Genomic DNA, 24,227 nt, shown 5'->3' on the forward strand with positions numbered 1-24,227 from the left:
AGTCCAACAAGTTCAAGCTCGGGTATGAGGAAGAATGGCGCCTCGATGATCCTTGAGTCAGATTGAGACAGTTTATCAGCTAGAGATGAACCTGAACAGGTCTTCTAACCCGTGAATGCGCTGAGAAAAAAACCCATGTTGACTATCATATATTCTTTTTTGAGCTGTTTTATGTCAAAATAATACAGTTTGGTACTGAATTGTGCAATGCTGATAGAAAGCCTAAACGTAATAAGTAATGTGTTTAGCATGATTGTGAATTTTATTACTACTATTACACTGTGATCAGATTAATGTGGGCAATAAAGCTGCTAATGATAAAAGTTGTTAAGCAATGCTAGTACACCACACACTCAAATGTAAGATAAAGCTAGAGGAAATGACGTCTGCAAACTAGACACAAGATATAAAAATTGCTTTGCTACACTCTAATCATGTGTTATTTCATTGTCTGGTGTAGCTGAATGACTACCACCGTAAACCTCTATTAATATTTACTCTTACACAACTATCTCAGTGTCAAAATGCTATATTGCAGTAAAAGGACTGTTTTTAAAAGCTTGTTAATCTAAAAGTCTGATTAAAATTAGCAAAATATGAGTTAAGCATCAAAAGCAAAGGACAAGTACTTGATATGAATGTCAACACTGATAGCTATGCTGTATTATCAGTTATATTTCTGGATTTCATTGATGATGATGCTGCATTAAGGTGTCATAAGTAGGTGGAGTTCATTTCAAGTAGGTTATATTGTTGTAAAACAATGTTAGACAACTACTGAACAGGTTACCATATGTAGACTATTCATCTGCTAGGTAACAAATAACTAATAATGTAGTAAATGAAGAGTGCAAATATGAGAGTATATATTAAGTTGCACCTATCCATAAGAATTTATCTAACTGAGAATGGCAGTGGGTGCTGGAGCTTGTCCCAGATTACCAGTACACGTTACCAGTCCACCACAATGCTTAGCTAGTATTCTATTATTAGGCTCCGTTAAATGTAAGTACTCAAATTACTAGAACTCTAATCACTAACGCAGCCTGAGTAAATGTGTTTTACTTTCCAATTATTTTTTAATAAAAATAATATTTTAAGAATTAAAGCAGTTGTATAGCGTTCATTTTGTAATGCAGCATTTTGTAATAAGCGGAAGTTTGGGGGGGGGGGGGGGGGGGTTCAAAATAAGGGAGAAGTCGTCCTATTTAAACAAAATCGAAACAGTAAGAATCGGAAGCGTGACTTTGTTTTGGAGAAGCCGTCAGTAAAAGCTGAAGCGTTTCAAAAGAGGCTTAACCAGCGTAAGAGAGAAGGAGGAAGTCACCTTTGGAAGTTGGGCACAGCACACCGGTTATACCTGTCAGTCAGAGCTGAGCCCGTGCTTTCAAGAACATGGCAACAACTGCTGCTGACGGAAACTTAAAACCATACTTGAGAAAGAATGGAGTGAAACGCGAACATATCGGGAAAAACGGCTATCATAACCACAAGGAGGTATGTCTGTCTGCCTGTCAGCGCAGTGTATTTATGAAGATAATTTGTTTTATTTCGTGCGCTCTATGCGTGACTGCCGGCTTTACAGCAGTGGCAAGAATTTTAACACAATAAAAATAACACAGGAAGTTTGCTTTTATTTTGAGCTCTTCTTCGCTAAACAAGACAAATATGACGTCGGCATGTTTTGTAAGTGTTCACCTACTTTAAAAAAAAAAGTATCACACCACTACGAAAGTTAGGCAACACCCACAACTGCAACAGCATAACTGTGTCGTTACAACTGTAATATGCCATACGAGTTTTATAATGTGCCAGTGCTTAGTTTACAATCGATTTAAACTGTAAAATATCGACAGCAGGATGATGAGTGCTGTTTAGTTCCCCTGCATATAAAAATGGACAATGTAAAGAGCAATAATAATGCAATACCCCGCCCTGAAACCTTGTGTAGGATGCTGGTTGGTGAGTCGCTGGTGAGTGAGATGTAGCTGATTTATCTGAGCCAACTACATGAAGGTTCAAGCAATGTCCATATTGTTTAATAGTTGAATAATTGAAAACGTGGACAGTCTTAACTGCCTTACAAGTTAAGTTTGTATAACCCTACATACAAACAATCTATGTCGTAGCATAGTTTGCTAAATTGACAGTATACAGTATACAAGCTATGGCTTAGCATCATTTTTGTGGTTGCTAGTTTTTTTGTAGCTATTTCCAGTACTACCTACTGTTGAGTCACTGTCTTAAGGGTTCTTCGCACTCCTGAAAATGTTTCTGTTAAAATGTCATAAAAGAATTTAAAAAATGTCTTTAGCTTGACATAACCTGCCTGAAGATAAATATCTGTGCTGGCTTGTGGTGTAGTGGGTTAGCTGTCGGCCATATTGCTTCAACAAGGCCTCCGTGCTGGTTTTACAACGTAAAACAAGACTTTCTGGTTGCCTTGTGCCCTTCAAAAACCCCAATGACACACATGCAACCACTATGCTTGTTCTAGTTTGTTATTAAGAATGCTAGTTTATGCATTTAATACTTCTAGGCTGGACGACTCTAGGCTATGTTCACACTGCAGGCGAAAGCGCGTCAAATCCGATTTTTTTTTTTGACCCTATGTGACCCACATCCGATCGTGGTATGACAGTGTGAATGGTACAAATTTTCAAATCCGATCTGGGTCACTTTCGTATGTGGTACTGAATCCGATACATATCCGATGTTTTAGAAAGCGACTGCTGTTTGAACGGTCATGTCGCCTTAAATCCGTCTTTTACGTCACTGACACGAGACAGACGCCAATTATAATGTTATTTACATTATTATGTAAATAGTCTTTATATTAAGGGCCATCAGTCAAACAATATTGTTTGCTCTGGGTCTAAACAGAGCGCGTGAGTGACGTCTTCTTTTGCGCATGCGGGCCGCTTTGAGCGTTCACACTAGCGCGCGTTTGCTGTCATATTTTGTTTGTAGTGTGAACAAGCAGACAAGAAAATCGGATTTGATCAAAAAAATCGGAATTGACCATTGAGACCTGCAGTGTGAACGTAGCCTAATTCGTTATTATGTACAGCAGGATGTCCAAAAAGCAAGATTACTGTCAGGAACTACAAAGAGAGAGCATACTTCACCTATACTGGCTTATCTTTGTTGGCTTCCTGTTAAATCCAGAATCCTTCTCATCACGTACATACATCTTGATTAATCACGTGCCATCTTATCTTAATGACCTTATTGTGTCAACCCAACAGAGCACTTAGTTCTCAGACTGCAGGTTTATTTGTGGTTCCTAGAGTATTTATTTAAAACTAGAATGGGAGGAGCAGCCTTTAGATTTCAGGCCCCTCTTCTGTGGAACCCGAGACAGGAGACAGACGACATCTCTACTTTTAAGATTAGGCTTAAAACTTTCCTTTTTGGTAAAGCTTATAGAGCTGGATCAGTTGAACCTGACTTCCCATGTAGTTACACTGCAATAGGTCTAGGATGATGGAGGATTCTCATCATGCACTGATGTGCACAGTGTTTCTTTTTCATTCACCTTTTATACCCATGCATGCATTTATTATTATTATTCTCTGGCTCTCTTCCACAGCGTGTCTTTTTCCTGTCTTCTTCCCCTCACCCTCAACTCCCCTGACCAGTTGGGGATGCGGGACAACTGGTGTTGTGAATTGGCACTATATAAATAAAATTGAATTGAATTAAATACAAACACAAAGTGAAGGAGAAGTAATCCTTCTTCTTCCAGCTGCTCCCTTTAGGGGTCTCATCAGGCCTCAGCCCTCCTCCTTCACTACATCTATAAACCTCCTTTGTGGTCTTCCTCCTTTCCTCCTGCCTGCAGCTCCATATTCAATGTGGAGCTGCCAATTCCATATTATTTGTCCAGTGTTTCTACTGTCTCTAATCTGCACAAGTCCAAACCATCTCAACCTTGCCTCTCATGTCCAAACTGCTCAGCCTGAGCTGCCTCCCGGATATACTCACTTCTAATATTGTCCATTGAAAATCAATGAAAATCCCAACATCTTCAGCGCTGCCACCTCCAGCTCGGTGTCCTGTCTTTTTGTTAATGCAACCATCTCCAAACCATACATCACAGGAGTTTTCACTACTATCTTGTAAACCTTTCCTTTAACTCATGCTGCTGTCTTCCTGCACAAAGGCAGCACAAGTACTTCAATATGCACATATCTCACTAATATGCAAATATATGTAATGAGGCATAATCAAATTTTCTACTAAATACCTCTGGTATGACGTATGTATGGCATTGCTTTCTTCTTTCACGATTTTGCTGACAAACATGTCCACAGAGTAAAGCAGCATTAAATTGGTAAACAGTACTTAGACCAAAGTTATTAAACCAAAATGTATAAACTGAATATTATCTATTTAAAATGTATTCTTCATAACAAAACATTTACAATATTTATCCTTGTGATTCCAGTTTTAGGCATAGATTCGACAGTCAGTTGCCAGAACTCTTTTTGTGAAGGAAAAACCTATTACATGTAGTATATAATATTATAACAAATTCAACATTTCCAGAAAAATGTATTTTTGTCCAGTTATCATTTCTGTGGATGATCTTGTAGGGGTTTCTTTTGTAATAATAGGCCTAGTCTACATGTTACTGAAGACTAGGCCACAGTCTCTCTATTTTTCAGGTTAATTGGCACGTTAACTACAAACCCTTTATTTGAACTCAAAGTGTGTGTCTGTGTTCTTGTGTAGAATGTAAGACAGCTTATGTGGGCTTTTTGTTGTATAGAAAAACGGCCAGGGGACCGACGTTGCCTCCAGATGCCACAAGCATGAGCCTTTTGAGCAGGCTCCCATGTATGTTGCCGTGCTAACATACCTGGGCTTTGGCATTGTCACCCTGTTTGGCTACCTCAGAGACTTCCTCAGAGCTGTGGGTTTGGAGAAGTGCAACATTGCCCAGGAAAGAGAGAAACAGAAGGTAGGTTACACATGCAAATAGTACAAACAGGCATATTGTAGGGTCTCACACAAAATGCAGACACAAATACCCATGCAGACAGTTGGAGTAGAGTAACATGCATGTGGTGTCAGTACGTTTTGTTTTCCTCTAATTATGTCAATTTTTTCCTTAAGCTCTCCCTCTGTTTTCATCCTCTGTGTTCCTCTACACTATAACGTTGCCATGAGTGAGGCAGGACACCACAGAGAATATCTGTTGAAGATCTAATTAAATCTCAGAGGATTCAAGCGCCTTCTTTGTTACTGTGCTTCAGATTTTAGATAAGGCCTTGGCATTGCCATAGTAGCCTTTGTGTTGCCACAGATTTGATTTTCCAAATCCAGAAATTAGAGTTAGGATGTTTGTTGTTGTCAGATTTGTTTTTGTCTAGGCCTTATTAAAAAGGTAAAAGCCTTTAAGAAAAATCTGAAGCAGTACCCTGTCCTTATTTCTGTGACTATTTCTTTAGTCAGAAACCTAAAAAGAAATAACCAGTGAGTTCTGCCCTGTTTTTGGACAGGAGTCACTTTATGATATGGCATATGGGCATACCGTAAAGACTAAGTCTCACATAATCTTGAAAATACTCAAACATTGGATATTGGATCAATGAAGATTTCTTGGACTAGAATGAAAACATAAAAACACAAAAATGCTAGATCTAGTACCAGTTATTAAATGAATCCTGCTTATGCTTTTCCTCCTTAGGATTTTGTCCCACTTTATCAAGATTTTGAGAACTTTTACACTCGAAACCTGTACATGAGGGTACGAGACAACTGGAACCGCCCCATATGCAGCCTACCAGGACCTGTCTTTGACCTGATGGAAAGGGTATCTGATGACTACAACTGGACATTCAGGTACTGCAATCGATTGATCTATGATAGACATACTGTAAATAGCATAAACAGTATCATGGAGGAGGTGAGTCATTACGATCACTCACAGATAAGGTGAAAAACATTGTGTCCTGTTAAAAGCACATGTCGAGGTCTGAGATACATGGACAGGTGTGAAGAACTGAGTTAGTCTAGTAAGGGCCAAATTGTTATGGCCAGTCGACTGGGTTGGAGCACCTCCAAAACGACAAGGCTTGTGAGCTGACCCCACTGGGTTTTGGGTAATTTGCTGGAAAAAATCTGAAAGGATGTGGTGCATCCTAGCTCCAGATACCACAGGGCATCCGCCAAGGTCTCGTAGAGTCCATAGCTCAGTGGGGTGGACCTTTTTTGGGCAGCACACAAAAGGCTAATAGCATGCTGGCTTAAAGTGTTTTGGCTTATCAGTGTATACCGCTCACCTTAAAAATGCTTAAAACTCGCCAGACAGTCTTTTTGCACAAAATCATCTCTCTTCTGAGGGTAAAGAGTGGACATCCCAGATTTAACTAGCTTGGTAACCTCTATAAGCTGTTTGCAAAGGTGGAAACATGGTTATTTGTCATCAGTAAAGATATGCCACTCCAAAGAATCTGGGTCATAGTTGATATTCCTCTTTGCTACAGAACAGGGTTGGAGAAATATAGTATGGAAAAGAGTATGAAGGGAGCCACAGGGTAGAAATATGACATTATGAGTGTGACGTAAACGTGGATTACATATTTAAACATGTTTAATGTGACTGGAAAAAGTAGAGACGTGGTACTGTGGTGCATAGTTTTGATTGGTTTCGTAGCGGTATAAAGGGGTACGTGAAGTTTGAGAAGAAGTAGGTCAGATGACAAAAAGGAAAAATTCTTTTTAGATAGTTTTAGATTCAGATTACCTCTGATAGGGATGCGCACTCTTGAACTCGTGTGATGTTTACCTGAACTTGCTTTAGTGCCTGAAATGATTACAACAGTTCCCAGTGTACACACACAATCCTACATTTTATAGTGAAGCATAATCTCTTAATTAACACTAAAATGTTCTTTGTACAATACATAACTACTACTGCTTGTGGATCCAGTCAGTGCCACTGTTGTCTTCAAAACATGTTTTATAATTCTATTTCCCATTAGCAGACTCCTATCAATAGAATAAGTGGAGTTTTTGATTAGCAAATAACATATTTAATTGAATATGCTATTTAAAAATTTGATATGTAATGAATTCACTGGGCATGTGTATGAATCAGGAAAAAACAGACAAACTAATTGAGTCCTGATGTTTGTGTAATTGCAGGTTTACCGGGAAGACAATACACAATGTTATCAATATGGGCTCGTACAACTACCTTGGCTTTGCTGAGAACAATGCTGATTTCCTGAAAACTGTGGCAGACAAAGTGCGCCAGTATGGGGTTGGGGTTTGCAGCACAAGACAGGAAATAGGTGAGTTTGTGGTTAAGATTCTGTTGTAATGATGAAAAAAAAAAAAACTATTGCCACTTTGCTTTGTGTCACTTCTCTCTGTGAGCTGGTTTGTGGCAGTTGATTTGATTTAGGGAGGAAAAAAGTCCACCATACAACAAAAACATAACAGCTATATGGTAGTGTTTATTATCCTTACATATCTTATATGTGCCTCTATTTAAAAAAGCTATCTGTCAGGCCTTGTTGACGCTGAATGGTCAGAGTATCAAACTGAAAATGAAACTTGTCACCGTCATTTTTTAGGTTTCCTGCATACGGCGTGCACATTTAAATATCTGCCAGTGGCTTCAGTGTTGTATGAATTATTCACCTTTTGCTAAATTATATAGCATTTGGGCATATGTTGAGATCATTATATATCGGTCCAAAGTGAGAAGCTGGGGGGCTACAGTCTTGTGGAACCTAACATTGTAAAGCACTCTTGACATTAAAAACCTATATGTACATGCATGCAAAGGAACCGTTATAACAGCAAGGATCAGAAAGTAAATGGGATCTGTGGCTTCTGATGAAAGTCCTTTGAACTTCATTCTGGATTTGATGGTATTTAAGTGTCTATGTGGATGTAACATTCTAGAATTGCAATGGTGCGGCGAGGAAATCGAATGATTGGCCATCAATTGGGTGTTTCTTCACCAAAGCCCCGCTGATACACTTTACAGAGCTTGAGGAACAGGCGACGCAGAAAAGTGTTTCTCTCTCTCACAAAGCAAACCTCTCAGCGAGGTTTGCGTTGTGACACTTCAGAGACCAATGTGCTATTTCTGCAGAGAGCAGGCTAGCAGTAGGTTAGCTGACATGCAAGTTCAGATCAAGCGGAGTCACTGAGCGTTGCAGGATACCAGCTATTTGACAAGAGGAGAGAAAATCAGAGGAACTTAAGGACATGTGATTGTTAGTTATGCGTATGTTTGGCAGAGCAAGTATGACTACAAGCTGAAGCCCCCCCACACACACACACACACACACACACACACACACACATGGATGGTGTGGAGTGTGCACATGCACACTTCACACCATCTATTATTCATCTATGTGATTTATTTATATGTTTATTTCCCTTTCAAAATTCAACTGTTTTAGCCTGGGTTTCTAATGCGTGTTTTAGCTGGCTCACCGGGAAGCTTAAGAAATAACAAGCGTTCTTCCCATGAGACATTATTGTGCATAAATTATTAAAGATCCCAGCGTCTCTGTTGCACTAGTGATGCACACACAGCAGTTTTTACTGTTGACATGTGGAAAATCTTCAAAGTCAAATTGTCAGCATTGCTTTTGACTGAATTGTCAGCAATTTAGAAAAAATACAAAAAATGCAATTAAAAAAACATTTAGACATGTAATTCTTTTTTTTTCTATTTCACTCTTGTCAGTCATTGACATCATTAATTTAATTTCATCTCATCTCGCCTCTCACCTTTTCCAATATTAAATCATCTTAGAAAATGCAGTTAAACACTTAGGTCAACTTCCAGTTCCGAACATCTAAATAAAAATGACTCACAATATGGTTCGAGCCCACACAGGGAGTGTTTTTCTTTTTTTTATTATCAATAAGGCATTTTGAACTACACACAAAGTGCACTGAAAGCACACCCTGTGAATAAACACCCATGTCAAACATTCATAGAGTTACCTTAATGGGTAGCTTATTGGCACTGCTTTTCCTGTAATCATTAATAGATAATAATGTCAAACATTCAGATGCATAAAAATATACTGGGTACAGCTATCAAACACAAGGTAGTAAAATTCTGGTATTAGTATACTAGTGCAATAGGGCTGTTGTGCCTTTTTATATATTAAAACATGCTACACTAACTTTATAATGGTTCGCTGACTCAAGGTTTGTGTCAGAAATGATTAACCTTTGTTATTCTGTCTCTTTTCTTGTCCTTAAAAATTCCTCGGTCATATAGTTCCCAATAAAAGGAACAGATTTAACTATGAGAACTATCAGATTTGCATGCACAGTCTTCACTGTGGCTGCCCTTCTCATCAACCAGCCTTGATAGCACAAAGGTGACCATGGTAACTCAGAGGAACAGTGACCAATTTTTAAAAGGTGTGTAGGTTTTATTTTAAGCAAAGTGATCAGGCTACGTCCTGACTGTCTTATCTGTAGAGTATCGGGACCTAGAGTGGCCTTCTGAGGTTAACATATCAATAAGAAGGCATGGCACGCTTAAAAAGCCACAGCTCAGTAAAATGTTGTATTAAGAGAGCAAATGTCAATGCAGCCTGATTTAAAAAAAAGAAGAAGAAGAAGAAGACGCTGCACATGCCGGCAGGGCCTGTGAGCCTGAGCGGTCGAGGAAATGTATGAATCGATTTTGGCGTAAGGCCTGATGGAAAGCAGTGAATAGGAATCGCCATAAAGACAGAACTGCTTCTCTGCGTTATGTTTTTTTTATACACATAACTCAATAACCATTTCTCCAGTCCTTCCTAAACCATCCTGGCTGTTTGAAGCTCGCTCTCTGTGGTTACTGACTGTTATTGATTAGTGTCCCACGTGTGTGCAATTAATGCCCCGTTTTTTAAATGTTAATGCAGTAGTGATATATTGTATTATATAAGCACTCATTAGAAAGTTGCTTTACAAAGTAGCTTTAATTCAGTGTGCAATACCTGGTAACTACAATGTAGTATTACAGTAAACACAGATGCACTGAAATGTTGTAATGTTTTTGTGCCGTACAGAATACAACATCATCCCTGCAGAGATAAAATACAGTGTACGTGCACCTTTTATTGCCCACTTCTCCCCCCATAGCTCACAATTATAACAGCAATTCTTCTGTTTATCAGATAAGCACAAGGGCAGGTACCTGAAAATCCCACTTTATTGTACAAAATTGAAAAAATGCCACATCAGGTGACAGATTGCAATCTCATCAATTTTCCAAATGAATTCTGGTCTCCACCTGTCACATAGGGTTATCACCACCTGAGCTGGCTCAGTCCTAAAATGTACAACAGAACCATTTCAGTCCTCGCTAGACCTCCCTTAATATTACTGGGATGAAATACGGCAGTTGAACTAAATTACAAATTTACCCCATCTTGGATCTTTATAAATCTCCTCAGATCCCCAGACAGCAAGAGCCGCTGATGCTGATCCAGGCGTTTGCTTCTGGGTCTCTTACTTTTTTATCAGGAGACATTCATCTCTGACAAACCTTGTGATTGGGTGACAAAGACCGGCAAAGCCTAGAGACTAAAGGATTACCAGATGTGCCAACAGGTACAGTGATGTTGTCGGGGTGAGTCATCTTTTTCTGATTTCTATCATATAGGCAACCTGAGCATCCATGAAATGCTAGAACAACTTGTGGCCAATTTCCTTGGAGTCGAGTCCGCTATGACTTATGGGATGGGTTTCGCCACCAACTCAATGAATATTCCAGCACTTGTGGGCAGGGTATGTGAGATTTTATACACTCAGCATTATACAGAACATCTTTGCAAGTGTAATTTTCACAATGCAGCAGATATCAGTCTGGATTTTTTCTCTTCTGTGGTATTGTCTCAATTAATGAACAGTCAAATAAACTTAACTGCAAACAGTCTGACCCACAGCTGCTAATTAAAATCATAATTACACAAAACAGTAGCCAGAAGGATGAGGATCTGGGCATGCATAGCTGCTTTCAGTCAGATATACAAGGAAGGGCAGTTTTTGTTAAGAGCACTCCTCAAGGGTGGGATTACCCATCCTCTGGCCTCTCGGTGCACCAGAGTGGCTGATGCAGAGGCCTGTGGGTTACCAGGGGCAACACACAGCATGAATATCTGTGATTGGACTGGACAGGAGGAAGAGGAGGTTGACTGTTTAAGTGATGAGAACAGGGTCGTTTATGCAGCTCAAGAGGTGTAGCAGCCCCTTAGGCTGCAGCCCCCCGCAGTAACCCTGCAGAGGCTGGAGGTCAACCCTCACTGCCAGCTCTATCCTACAGGGACAGGCTGTGCCAGGACAGGCCTTGCTGTGCAGGCAGAACAACATTAGAGTGACAGCTGCTGGTAGACCAGGGAGCAGGCTGGCTGGACCCGAGGCCAAACCAAGCAGATCTGTCACTGAGACAGTGTCAACATAGCCTCTACAAGACTCATTCAGACTAATGAAGTCAAATGCTTAGAGCTTGTGCCGTATATATATGCTAATGCACCAGAGAGGTTTTCAGTGGAACAACTGAATTAATTTGCATACTGATTTTTTTAAGGAACATGGAGTACTGTGCTGTCGGTTATGAAAATTGCAATGCGTCTGTGGGTCAGAACTTCAGACATCAAAGAAGTAAAAAACTGCTAACATGCAGTACATACAACTTATTTTGCACAGAGAACCAGACCTGATTATGATTGAGGCCTGGATTAAGGGGCAGGTGAAGAGGTGTGAACTACCTTTATTTAGCCACACATTCTTCAGTTAGAAAGAAAAGATCAACAGATCAAGTTTTACCTTTTTATCTGTAATGAAAAATGTATGTCATATACCCCATTTAATGTGTTTGCAGAGGCATTTTGAGCATTAGATTAGAAATTTTTGATTCAGCATTGCAGTAGCAAAACAATTGACTATTACCCCAAAAGCACAAAGCATACCTTGTGAAATTTAAATAAAGTCTTTTCTCTTTGCTGTTCTCCAGGGTTGTTTGATACTAAGCGATGAGCTCAATCACACTTCTCTCATCTTGGGAGCCAGACTGTCAGGAGCAACCATCCGAGTGTTCAAACATAACAGTGAGTCCAATCACCTAGTACATAAATAGTCCATGCATCATAGTACAAAACAACACCTTTTTTATTATTATTATTCTTACGTTTAACCTTTTTGTGCCTTTTTGTCATCAAACTGACTCTTGAGAAAGTTTCAGTTACTGTTTGCAGCCACTTCTGCTCACAGTATCGGGTGTTTTCTTCACCTAATTGCATACTGGTGCTGCTGTGAGAAGCAAGTTCCTGTTCTTTTGTGTGGTACAGGATTTACCTTAGGAAAGACCTACATTCTGTGTTTAATGCAATAGGTTTGGTTTGAAATCATGCTTATGTTTTATTCAGCAGCAGCAGCAGCAGCAGCCGTGAAGCAATAGTGAAGTTGGTTGGGGGGGGTTGAGGTTTTTTTTTTAAACAAAACATCATCTTTACTTAAACTTTTTGTTCTCTGGTATATTGTCAAGAGGAAAAATATCAAGCGTGGATGGTACAACATCCATTGCTCGCATTAGATACATCCCTGTCCTTTCAGCAGACAGCACAAATGAGCCAGTCCTCTGGCAGCAAATTTTTCCTGACAGGTACAAGCAGAGTCAGTTATGGGTCCTCAAAGCAGATCCCAGAGGCCTGTCTAAAGGCAAAGAGCCCTCAGGCACCTGAGCTGCTGACCCCTCCTTGCCACTAATCCTCCTGCGCTAGGCACTCAGAAACTCTTTTATTTCTAATATTTGCATAGAGGGTTATGCCACAACAAAAGATTTATGAACAACTCCAATGCTTGTATTTTTTTGTAGTGATACTTATTGGTGCAAGCACTCTCTAAAATCTCTCAAGGATTATTTTTAGCAGAGATGGAACTCATACTATGGAGCAGACAAACTGGTTTGTCCAGCAGATTTGTCATACATGTGCGTGAGAATTACCACGTTGTTTAGTTATAATGCACAGACAGTAGTCCTACTCTTTCGAATAATCAAATGTATTTATGTTTTATTTATTAAGCCAGTAGCGTGGTGTGTACCCCGAAGGTGAGAGCACAGATAAGATATCGTGGAATCATTTTATGGATCGAAGCGGAAGATAACCATCCTCAGTCATACAGTATCTCATATCACGCTGTGGCTTATCTTATATCAGTGTTTCACTGTGAAATAATCTTTTGCTCACTCTTGACTGTGCAGACAGAAAGCCACAGTGAATTCCTTTTTTTCATTTCTGCTTTCCTCAGCCGAGACATTGTTCTGCTAAGCCTCGGGAAGGAATTTTAGCAGCGGAGCATCTGTTGCCTCTTAAGTGAACCTGTTTTTGTTTTGAAGTAGGAGCATCAATCATCTATGAAAGATTATTAGCCACGACAGCTTTCCTCACTCCTCAGCAGGAAATGGTTGGATTGCAGTCATACTTTGAATAACACACTTTCATAACAACTGGAGCTGTTTAATACTGCCATCTGCTGGTATGCACTAAAGGATCATTAGTATTGTCATAACTGAGTTTTAGTCACCGGGAAATGTTTTTGCCATGTAAATTTTTTGTAACAAAAACAATGCAGATATGCAGATCGCACAGGCTTAGCCACATTTTTAACCTAGTTAGATATCTCAGGTGTTTGTAAGCGTCACAGTGCAAGGGTATTTCCGGTGTGTTGTTTGTGAAAGGTGTCTTTGGCAAATAAAGTAGTGTCTTGTGAAATCCGTGAACTATCTGCCCCAGTGGAAATGATTTCTTCCCACTCTCGGGTTTGCGTTGATGTTCGGTGTTCCGCACAAGCTATAGCACTGGAGTGCTATCCTGTATGCTGTGTCATAACACATATCCAAACTAGGATTGCCGGCATACTTTTTTTTATTGTTAGGGTCTGTCTTCTTTTGCTGTGTCTCTTCCTCTTATTCTCCCTTATGTGATGTTTTGTGTGCACCTATGTCAGACATGCAGAGTCTGGAGAAGATGCTAAAAGAAGCAGTTTGCTCAGGACAGCCTCGGACCCACAGGCCCTGGAAAAAGATTCTCATCGTGGTGGAAGGCATCTACAGGTCAGCCATCATTACACCCCACACACATTATAACATAGCTACTTTCACAGACACATGTCTTGGGTCTCTTGTATCAGTCTTTCTAACTATGAGCTTCCGGGTGGTCTATCGGAGGGTTTTGCACAGCCCGATTTGAGTAGAAATTGTAATTTATAACCTGAGGTGATCCTGTGCTTAGCCGTCCCTGTTATGGTCTCTTTTTCAATCGCTTCCTTTTCTGCGCTCTTGAATAATAGATTGTCTGTGTGTATGCAAGCGTATGGCAGTGCATGGGTGTGTGTGTGCATGTGCATGTGGTCGGGTACCATTTGATTACCGTAGAAAGGAGAAAGGTATTGTCTGCCTCTCCTGCCAGTGAGCTATCCTGAGTCTTAGTGACCCTCTCCATCTGCTCATTAGCTCCAAATCAAGGCCAAATGGAGCCATAGAGATTGACTTGGCTACACCCCCAGCTCCAACTGTTTATCATGGCCATTTTCTGTTCTCCTTTCTTCCCTCTTTTTGCTCTCAGCTGCACTTGCATTTTAGTCCTCCTAAAGTAAAATATGATGCTGTGAAAATTACTTGTTTTATGTCAATTTTTTTTCATCAAAAAAAGAAGAAAGCCTTAAACGTGGCCATCAGCTGGTCTTAATATAATGTAATTAGTCCCACAACAATCCTGGTACTTTGAAAGACAACCTAATTGCACATCCTCAGACTGTCTTTGTCAGACAGTAATGTCTAAGACATGAGAATGAAATGGCGCCTTTCAGTAAAGCACAGAAAGAACTAATGCTCCGTCTATCACCTCCCAGCAACATCAAAAGGCTTGGATAAAGAGTACGCATGCTTTAGCTATAGCCCGAGTCTGCCTTTGATGTCCACATCGGTCCTGGTGAAACCCTGTCTTATGTCATTTGGGCTGCAGACGTTCTCAGCCATAGCAACCAGAGCAGGTCTGGGATTGCTCCAGTCCCCAGCCGTATAATCACTCATGCTGTCTATTTGTAGCCTTAAAAGGTTTGCATCTGAGGGGAGGAAGAAAAGGAAGAAAGGTGGGAGTAAAGTGAAAGAGGCCAGCAGGAAAGATTCTTGGAAGACTGTGGCGTGTCAGATTATATAATATGCATTTGTAGAAGCAGAGATGCTCTGCTGTGGATATGGTTAGTTCAGGGTCAGACTCTTTCCTTTTAAAGTTAATCACTTTAACAATTTGATTTGTAATTTCTTAAAAGTGTGTGTCCATGTTGATCCCTTTTTACACGTATGCTTTGTGTGTGTGTGCGATTCTCTGCCAATAGCATGGAGGGTTCAGTGGTGCTACTGCCTGAAGTCATCGCTCTGAAGAAGAAATATAAAGCGTACCTGTACCTGGATGAAGCCCACAGCATCGGAGCAGTGGGCCAAACAGGGAGGGGTGTGACCGAGCTATTTAATGTGAACCCGGCTGATGTGGACGTGATGATGGGGACTTTTACAAAGAGCTTCGGGGCGTCTGGAGGCTATATCGCAGGGAAAAAGGTTACTGCAAGTTTACTCTCATTTGATCAGTGCTTCTCAGTATTCGTGTATTTATGTTACATACAAGGGACCAAGTAAGCAGTCATGGTCCTCAGTGCTGCTTCCCAATGCATATAAGCTTTCCAGGACACTCCAGACTTGACACTTTTCTGACCTTTTTAGGGGTACTGGACAGATAAGACTCTATCGTCAACACGGCAGTGATGTTGTTACATTTATCAGCTTCCCTGGCTTTCTCAAAAGAATACGATCCATCATCGCTGTTTTCATTTCCCTCCACATCGCCAGTTCATAGCAATCTTGTGAAAGGGAAGAACTGCTGCAGACCTGTTGCTTTACAGAAGAATTAAAAATGGAAAGAACACTCCTTGGACAAAATAGGGTCGTGACAGAATGTTTTAAGAAAATAAGCTGATTGGATTAATCGCACTGAAACAATCCCAACAGCCTTGGGTGAATTAGCATCACAGAAAATCAAATTAATGAGCCGGCTTTTTAAATCCTGACATGGTTTAAATAACCTGACAAGCACTGTGTAACACAATTAACCCTTCTGGCTCCGGAGCAGGTTTAAACATCACACAAGAGTATTTTCAAATATTTAGATTTTGAAATGTAAATTTTTATGATGCATGTTATATTCTGCGCCACGGCTGTTTATTAAAAATGTATGGAAGTCAATTATACGCACTCCCTCTCGCTTAGCCCTCACATGTCCCACAAATGTTCCCCAGGCTGCGTCTCTGGGCACTTTTTTTTCCTTTTCTTTTTTTTTACTCCATTAAATAGTACACTTTGGTACATAACCACACCAGTTTTGTGGCAGTTGATTAGAAAGCAACAACAGAAACGACCATGTTGTTTGAATTAGGTATTCAGAGAGGGACCCTTCCTTCTTTCCCCTTCAGTTTCCCCCAGCCCTGCTCTGCCATAATAAGAAGGTAAAGCTGGCAGAGGGCCAGCCCCTTCTTGTGGCAGGCATCAGAACTGCGCTCCAGATTTAACAGGATGACTTTTAACAAGCATGATAATGTTTGAAGTATGAACACTCTTCCTGGTGTGACAGCTGGCTGCAGTAAAGTCCTAAAGGAAAAAAGGCAGGAAAAGAGAGAGAACCTTTAGATTTGACGTATTTGTTGTTGTGGTGAAATACCCCAAGTCCTACATTAACTGGATTTGGGTTGACCAACAAAAGACTGTGCAGATGTGCTCTGGAAAACAGTCATGTTATAGCTATTTTATGAGGGTACCAAAAATAAATACCCCAATAAATACACCCAGAGTTATTTCTATGTCACTGCAAACTTATATTTAGGAGTCTTTATTCATTAGGCCATCTCTGAAAATGTGGATGAGATTGAAATTAGGTTATTAAATAAATCTGTTGAAGTTCAAGTGGGCTTGCTGTTCTGGAAGCGCCTCTACTCCAGGGCTTTGTGAACACGTATTCCCACATCGGTGCTGTGGCCACCGTGCGGCTGAGGAAACCCTCTGAGCTGTCAGTCTGTGCCCCAAGCATGAGATGAATTTTGGACGTGTCCTCTTAAACGGTTTATCTTGGTTGCACCGTAATCCTGCAGGACCACAAAGCTGTGAAAATCTCCCGCCTTAAACGAAAACAGATGTCAGGTTGTTTCAGGGTTCTTATCCTACATTCAAGCACTTCCCCTGAAATCCTTTCCCCCTCGTGCGCTTGAGGAAGCCGCAGCCACCGCCCAGCAGGGACAGATGGTGGTGAGTGGAAGCGGTGGCCAGACAGCATCTCCGGCTTACGTGTCATCACCCCGCAACCCCGGCTTGCCACCGAGCAGCAGCCCGTCACAGCTCCCCAACCTCAGGCCGCTTACACACATACGCTCTAGGGACCCGTGACCAAATCGGTTTCCTGAAATCCTCCTCTTCTCTTGTCAGCCACTAGCAGAATTAATCTCCTGCTGACATTTAGGAATAATGAGCACGACAGACCTCATTCTGGCTCATTTTGACTTTGGTTCTTTCTCATATTCATGTGTTGGCTTCCCCCACCCCAGAGTGGAGAGCAGGAAAGGATCCAGGACTATTTTACAGTCAGTGCCAAGACAGTCACAGTGACAGAGAAACGACTTGAAGTATTTTAATTGCTTCTCAGGTGTTGATTATACATGAGCTCTCCCTAGTGGTGTTTGAATATACTGCAGGGTCACACAAGAGGTTCAGAACTGTTGCTTTGTTTTCTGTGAATAGTTGTGCAGTTGTGCTTTTTCAGCGTTTGACTCTGTATCCCATGTTGCAGGAACTGGTGGACTACCTGCGGACACATTCTCACAGTGCAGTATACGCCACGGCCATGTCCCCTCCTGCGACTGAGCAGATAATACGTGCAATGAAGTGCATCATGGGAAAAGATGGAAGCACAGAGGGTAAGTATAGCAGCCGTCACACGTTCTTTGCATGTCTGGTTTAAAAAAATTTCTACACCTTTATATAATTTTTATGGAAACAACAGCAAACGGAATCCAGAGGACACCACCGATGTTAACATTAGCAGTGAGACCTGCAGGGAAATGCAAACAGCTGGTCAGAAAATGTGGAAGCAATTACAGGGGTCTGCAGCGGTAAGGAGCAGGGAGACGTGCAGTCCCTGAGCACACGTGACCCTATCGTGGAGGAAATCATTTTCATGTGTGTGTTGTAGAGAACGCTGCTGCTCTGAAAAGTTGCTGCTCTAATGGCATCAGACACGAGGGCAGGGGAAGCGGTCGTTACCAGACCAGACGCGATACCACCGGGGCAATTCTCTCTTGAGTTATTGTAGCTGTGCTCCTGGTAATGGAAGGAGTGCTAACGGGAGTAGCATTAGTGCATCTAGTGCCTAGTAAGTAATGACAGATTACACATTAGAGTTATACCAAATTTACAGTATTTACAGCATGCGCCATGAGGCAAAGCTAGGCAGCCGTGACAAACAAAATGAAACGCTTCTGTCATCACTTCAAGGACTAGACCCTGCTGTGTTGCGGTCGAGGTAGATGCTGCAGTTTCTTGCTGAGATGAGTAACTTTTTCATCTGACTCTGAAGCAGACATGCTTTGTATCTGACGTAGTAATTGCCTTGACCTGTCTTATAGATGAGAGGGAAGGCAGTTTTTCTAAACATCAGTCCCAGTGTCCATAGAAAAAAAAGAAACAACAACTTTAAAATCTCACTGTGACAAGAAACCTAACAGAGCCCTTGAATATCTGTGTCATAAGTCTTTATTCCTCTTCCTCCAAGTCCTCCTCTGTCTTCTTCATCTTTTCTCTTTGATGTTGAATTTCACACAAGTCCGACAGACAGCAACGTCCACACGTTCTCGCCTGCTCGTACGATTCCTGTGTCTGGCAGCAGGTTTTTGACCTTCGTGACCTCTATCTTAGCAGAGAGAAACAATTTACAAAATGGGGCCTGGGCTTTTTTGGCAGATGTCCGAATGTTATGCCCCCCCCCCCTTTTCTCTCCCTCTCTCTCCTTCTCCCTCTTCTGAGATAAGGGGATTTAAAGTGCTCTCTTACGTCCCTTTGAAAGAACTGCCAATCTGTTCCCAGGTAATCAGAGGGAAACAGAGCTGTGTTCCAAGGCCGGCCATGCCAAACTCTGCAGCAGCTACAGAGCAAGCGGGCTCCCCAGTGATTCGCATTGTTCGGGAACACAGAGGGTCAGCAGAACAAGCCGCCTTTGCTGCCTGTGATTTATCTTCTAGTGCAGTGAATTTATAGGAAATGCGTGTGATGCTTAAGCATTATTCGTGTTCACTATATGTCACGGCTACATTCACGTGGCAGCCCACAGTCACTAATTCCACGCAAAATCCATCATATCCAATTTGCGAGACCCCCACTCTGGCAACATGCAAGCGCATATACCATGCTGTCAGGCGGACAAAACTGAACCATCTGCTGCTGCAGCTGAGCTGTAATCATGAACAACTTCATAGAGGAGGCTGGAATGGCCCAGATGGAGGTGCAGGACTCAAAATGAGATGGCACTGCACAGGACTCACAGTACATTAGCTACTACTGACAGTTAATGTCCTTCCCTACAGGGCGCGGTACAAATATAGAGGGGAAATTCAGTGAAAAAAGGTGCTTTACTCATGTACATCTGCTGGTGTCCTTGTTTTAATTGGAGGATTGAGACGGATTCGCCAACTGGCAGAGAACACCAAATACTTCAGATCCAGACTGAAGGAGATGGGCTTCATCATCTACGGCAATAATGACTCACCTGTGGTTCCAGTGCTGCTCTACATGCCAGCCAAAGTGGTGTAAGCACACAGAAACACTCATGAAAACACTTTTACAGAGCCAGATGATCACGATGTTCCTTGTTCTTAGCTTCAGTATAGCATCACGTGCGTCTTCTGATCAGCTGTGTCTCCAGAGTTTCCATCAATCATTTGTGCAGTGTTATGATGTCTTTAACCTCTTAAGAGGCAACATCGGGTACTGATTTGGTATAACCCTAGACTCCCACGCTGGTATATAATCAAGTGTCCTTGATTATATGACAGTCAACATTAATATCTGCACAAATACAAATTCTGCTCAGTTATTGCCTTAATCAGATGGCATCATCATATAGCCTGTGATTTTAGATCGCTCTGCTATCGTGAGTATCAGTGTTAATTGTAATAAAGTTGAAATTTCACAGGTCCCCAAACCTTGTTTCAAAAAAAAAAATGATTTTTTTTCCAGAGCCATAATATTTATTCCTATAACAACACTGAAGTCCGTTTATTAGCATTGAACATATTTCTGTAGATACTCATCACCATGTTTATATAAAATATACCGGGTCAGATTCATCAAACCACTTTCAGAACTTGTTTGAAGGTTTTTACCTCTTCAAACTGTCCACGGTAAAGTGCGCCAGAGCAGGTTGGCTTTGTTAAAATGAACAGACTTGCTCTGAGGTCGTCAAAACAATTACTGCACCCTTTTTAATTTATGGTACTTTGCAGAAATTATCACAAGCCTCGCAAACCACACGTCCCGATTGCATATTTAAACATTTGGAAAGGCTAGAAGGAACAGCGTTCCTATGGATTTTACATTTGATGAGGCATAGCACCAAAACATTTCCCATCGTAATGTGACTTGCATGCTCATTTCGGTGAACTCAGAACTCGTAAATATGAGTTACACTGCCGTGTTATGTAGGTGCTGTAACAAATATGTGACAACATTATAACTGACTGCATTCAGTCGGAAAAGGAGGACTCAAAAAAAGAAGAAGTAGAAGTAGAAAAAAAGCCCTCCTGTTGCTAAAGTCATTTGTGTGCTTCGTGTTTAACCCGTTTCTCTTTTTTTATGCTGATCAGGGCGTTTGCGCGAGAAATGCTGGCGAGAAAAATCGGCGTAGTTGTGGTCGGCTTTCCAGCAACGCCGATCACAGAGGCCCGAGCTCGCTTCTGTGTATCTGCTGCACACACCCGGGATATGCTGAACCAGGTACAAACACACACGAGCGTTTCCCACTTTGATACTTTGGATATATATGAAACATACATGCTCTGAGACTTTCCATTGTCCTCAGGTGCTCGATTGTATGAATGAGGTGGGAGATCTTCTCTGCCTGAAGTTCTCGCGGCGGAAATATTCCCCTCAGCCCGACCTGTGCGATGAGACAGACTTCGAGCTGGACAGCTGATATGATCTTTGACCCTTTGACTTCACAGTGTCTAAACTGAGCAATCATAAGCACACAGTGAATTCATCAGCCAGCAGGAGAAGAGCCAAATATTTGGCAGCTGTTTGGGTTTTTTTTTTGTTTTTTATGTGTGTTAAATCATAATGTTGGACTGTGTATTCGTTCTTTTTTAAAAGACAAATGTTTTGAACTCTTGAAATGCCGTTTCTTTATGAATATATGTATATGTGAAATGAATGCACGAGCCATTATACCCATTGTTCCCAAATGCTGTGCACGAATGCCTTTCAAATAATAAATTCACCTTCCAGATGGCATGTTTTCTTTTGTTTTTTTCCCAAAGAGTCTTCCCTTTGTAACTTATATCCTGATGCATGAATGTTTACACTACTTGTGGCTGAACAGATCAAGCAAAAGGAAGATTTTGTGTTCCACGGTGAACTGTTTTTATAAAAACGTCCCCAGTGAAACACCACTTTCATCTCCACAGTAAATGATAGCCTTTCTGTAAATAATAGATCATGCAGCAATTACTTCTTTGACATGCAGTTAAATCTCAACAGCCCGCGTGCAGAATAAAAAAGGTGTTATGGCTTGTTTTGTGGCGAGACTGCTCTTATTCACCACGTCTTAACAGCTTAATTGTTGATGTTTTAAAGACCTGCTGTTCCCTTTCATGCACAACACTGCGTTACAGTCGTGAAGGTAAGCATGCCGAGCATGCAGCACCTGAGCCAACAGAAACCTTACCCAGCAATTAGCTCTGAACTCTAAATTCTCGTGGTATGTGGTAATCATTTGATTAACACAGGAAGGATTATAGATAGATGATGAATGTGTGTTCACAGTGTGTCGGATTTGGTCTTGTCTGCACTTGTTTTTCCTCGGGATGTTTCTATGTTTGTGTTTACCTCGCCATAAACAGCATAGTGATAACATTTTACAAGAGGAGATTAAAAAAAACAATATGCAGTTCTTGGGAAACATAATGAAGTACAAACATAGATAAAAGTTTCCAAAAAAAACCAGCTAACTCTTGAAATCTGTTCTCTGTACTTGATCGCTTTGTGCTGTAAGTGAATATCTCACATCTGGCTCCTATAGCCAGCAACAATGGAAAACAGTTTCTTTAATCCGCAAATCTGTGATGTCATACCAATGTGCTGTTTCATAAAGATCTGGAGGAGATGGGGAAAGGTGGCCTCACCCCAGCGGGGTGCTCTAACGTCTAACGGATGCCTGTTATTCATTTTTGTTTGCATTCACCTTAACTCTAAACGTGAGCAGTGTTAAAAATTCAGCGTGGGTTTGCAGCAGGAGGGAGACGTGTGGAGATAGAAGCTGAAAAGCTTGAATTCATCCTCTGCCCTAACGCGGTGCGTCACAGACATGGAGTCTTCAAATACTAAGCTCCAGTGTTATTATGCAGAAAGGCAAACTCTAACGTGCCGAGACTTACCGGCAATATTTTTGCATAGCTGCACAGCTGGAGAAAGGTTTACTCCAAAAATCTGATATTTGACGATGACTTTTGAGCTTAAAATTAAGCTGGGAGAGGACAGCCTATCTGTGGCTTTTTTTCCCATCTTTTTGTTGCATTATTCATTATGCAACACTAACATGTTAAGAAACTGAATGACAGTGACTGCTGCAGGATACATTTCAACGGACTCATGGCCCTAAAACATGAAAAAAGAAAAGTTCTACTTTACTTGAAGCAGATTGCATAATTTATTTTATTTATTTATTTATTTTTGTAAAATCCTACAGCTATGAGCAACAAAACTGTCATTTTTAGTTAAATGTGTCCTAATCTTTAAAAGACTGTTTAGATAAAAAAGCAATCATGCTGGCAATCGACCTACTTTTAAAGCTACAGCTGTCACTGACATATGGACTTTAAAAAAAAAAATCTACTCCAAAAAATGTCAAGTTCAAACAGGCTCCTGAGGCAAACTGACAAGAGTTCAGTAATACACACTGACTGCCAGGCAAGGTGGGGAGCGCGAGTCTTTCCGAGCTTCTTTCCAGTCACTTGTAACTGCCTTCAGCTTCAGCAAAAGTGGCAAATGGTCTGCGCTGGCATTCAAAACATCTGTGCAGCCAGACTACTGGTGGCAAGGCCCCAGAGACCTGCCTGCCTGCCTGCACCAGCCTCTTTTGAACTGCAGATCCAAATACACTGCACTTATTGGAACGGCATGTAGCTGCTATTCTGAAGAGGGATCCTCTGCTACGCCTTTGATGTCCACCACTGTGTCCAAAGCAGGCAAGCCATTCTTACCGCTCTCTGTTTTCCATTTAGACAGAGATTTTTCTAGTCTAAAAAAGAGAGCGAGAGATCTGAAGTGAAACAGGACAGAACTTGCACGCTTTGGACAGCTATGCTTCTCCTGGGCTAAGAAAGACTGAAGCCTGGAATAGAGCTGGGCTGGAAACTACTGATATAAGGGAAAATAATGAAAAAGGTCAAGGTTGGGGCAATAATGCAGAAGACAGCTGAAAGCATTTATTGTGTGTTTTAAACCCAACTCAGCCTCATCAGATATTCATGGGGTTCTATACATGATGTCAGGGGTACTCTATTAAATATTTAAGTTGTTGAACTCCTCAAGCACCTGCTCTTTATTCCCTAACGTTGGTCATTAGATTTCTTTGGAATGACCATGATGCGTTCTGGTGCAAACGGGCATCAGGAGACTCTGCAGCTACACCAGTAGAGGTAAACTCAAGGCTTCAGTTCACCAGACCTGTGGATTTTTCTAACTCATCGCTATCCTACACCAAGATCCCAGATTACGCATGCACAGAAATAAAGCGTCTTTCTCCTGCGGGTTGAATTGTGCCACGAAAACCAATGTCAGGATGATTCTTATTTTAGCTGTTACGGCGCTTACAAATCATTTATGACCGCTAGGTAATAGGATCTTGTTAGTCGTCGTCAGGTGATAGATGACA

At 41.2% G+C, this 24,227-nt stretch overlaps 1 protein-coding gene across 2 annotated transcripts; it reads left to right on the forward strand.

Annotated features, from left to right (window-relative positions):
• Nucleotides 1-1,287: 1,287 nt before the first annotated feature.
• sptlc3 (serine palmitoyltransferase, long chain base subunit 3) lies at nt 1,288-21,864 on the forward strand. Of its 2 annotated transcripts, none has more exons than XM_080869835.1 (12): nt 1,288-1,497; nt 4,775-4,966; nt 5,696-5,850; nt 7,156-7,304; nt 10,649-10,773; nt 11,999-12,092; nt 13,993-14,098; nt 15,382-15,601; nt 17,874-18,000; nt 19,749-19,884; nt 20,941-21,070; nt 21,156-21,864. In XM_080869835.1, the coding sequence occupies exons 1-12, from the start codon at nt 1,396-1,398 to the stop codon at nt 21,267-21,269; spliced, it is 1,650 nt and encodes a 549-aa protein (XP_080725961.1). In that variant the 5' UTR covers nt 1,288-1,395; the 3' UTR covers nt 21,270-21,864. The 2 variants fall into 2 exon arrangements, with proteins under 2 accessions (XP_080725961.1, XP_080725962.1); XM_080869836.1 differs by lacking the exon at nt 1,288-1,497 and adding an exon at nt 1,824-1,973.
• The last annotated feature ends 2,363 nt before the right edge of the window (nt 21,865-24,227 follow it).

The sequence above is a fragment of the Rhamphochromis sp. 'chilingali' genome, assembly GCF_963969265.1.
Source record: "Rhamphochromis sp. 'chilingali' genome assembly, chromosome: 20".
Lineage (NCBI taxonomy): Eukaryota > Metazoa > Chordata > Actinopteri > Cichliformes > Cichlidae > Rhamphochromis > Rhamphochromis sp. 'chilingali'.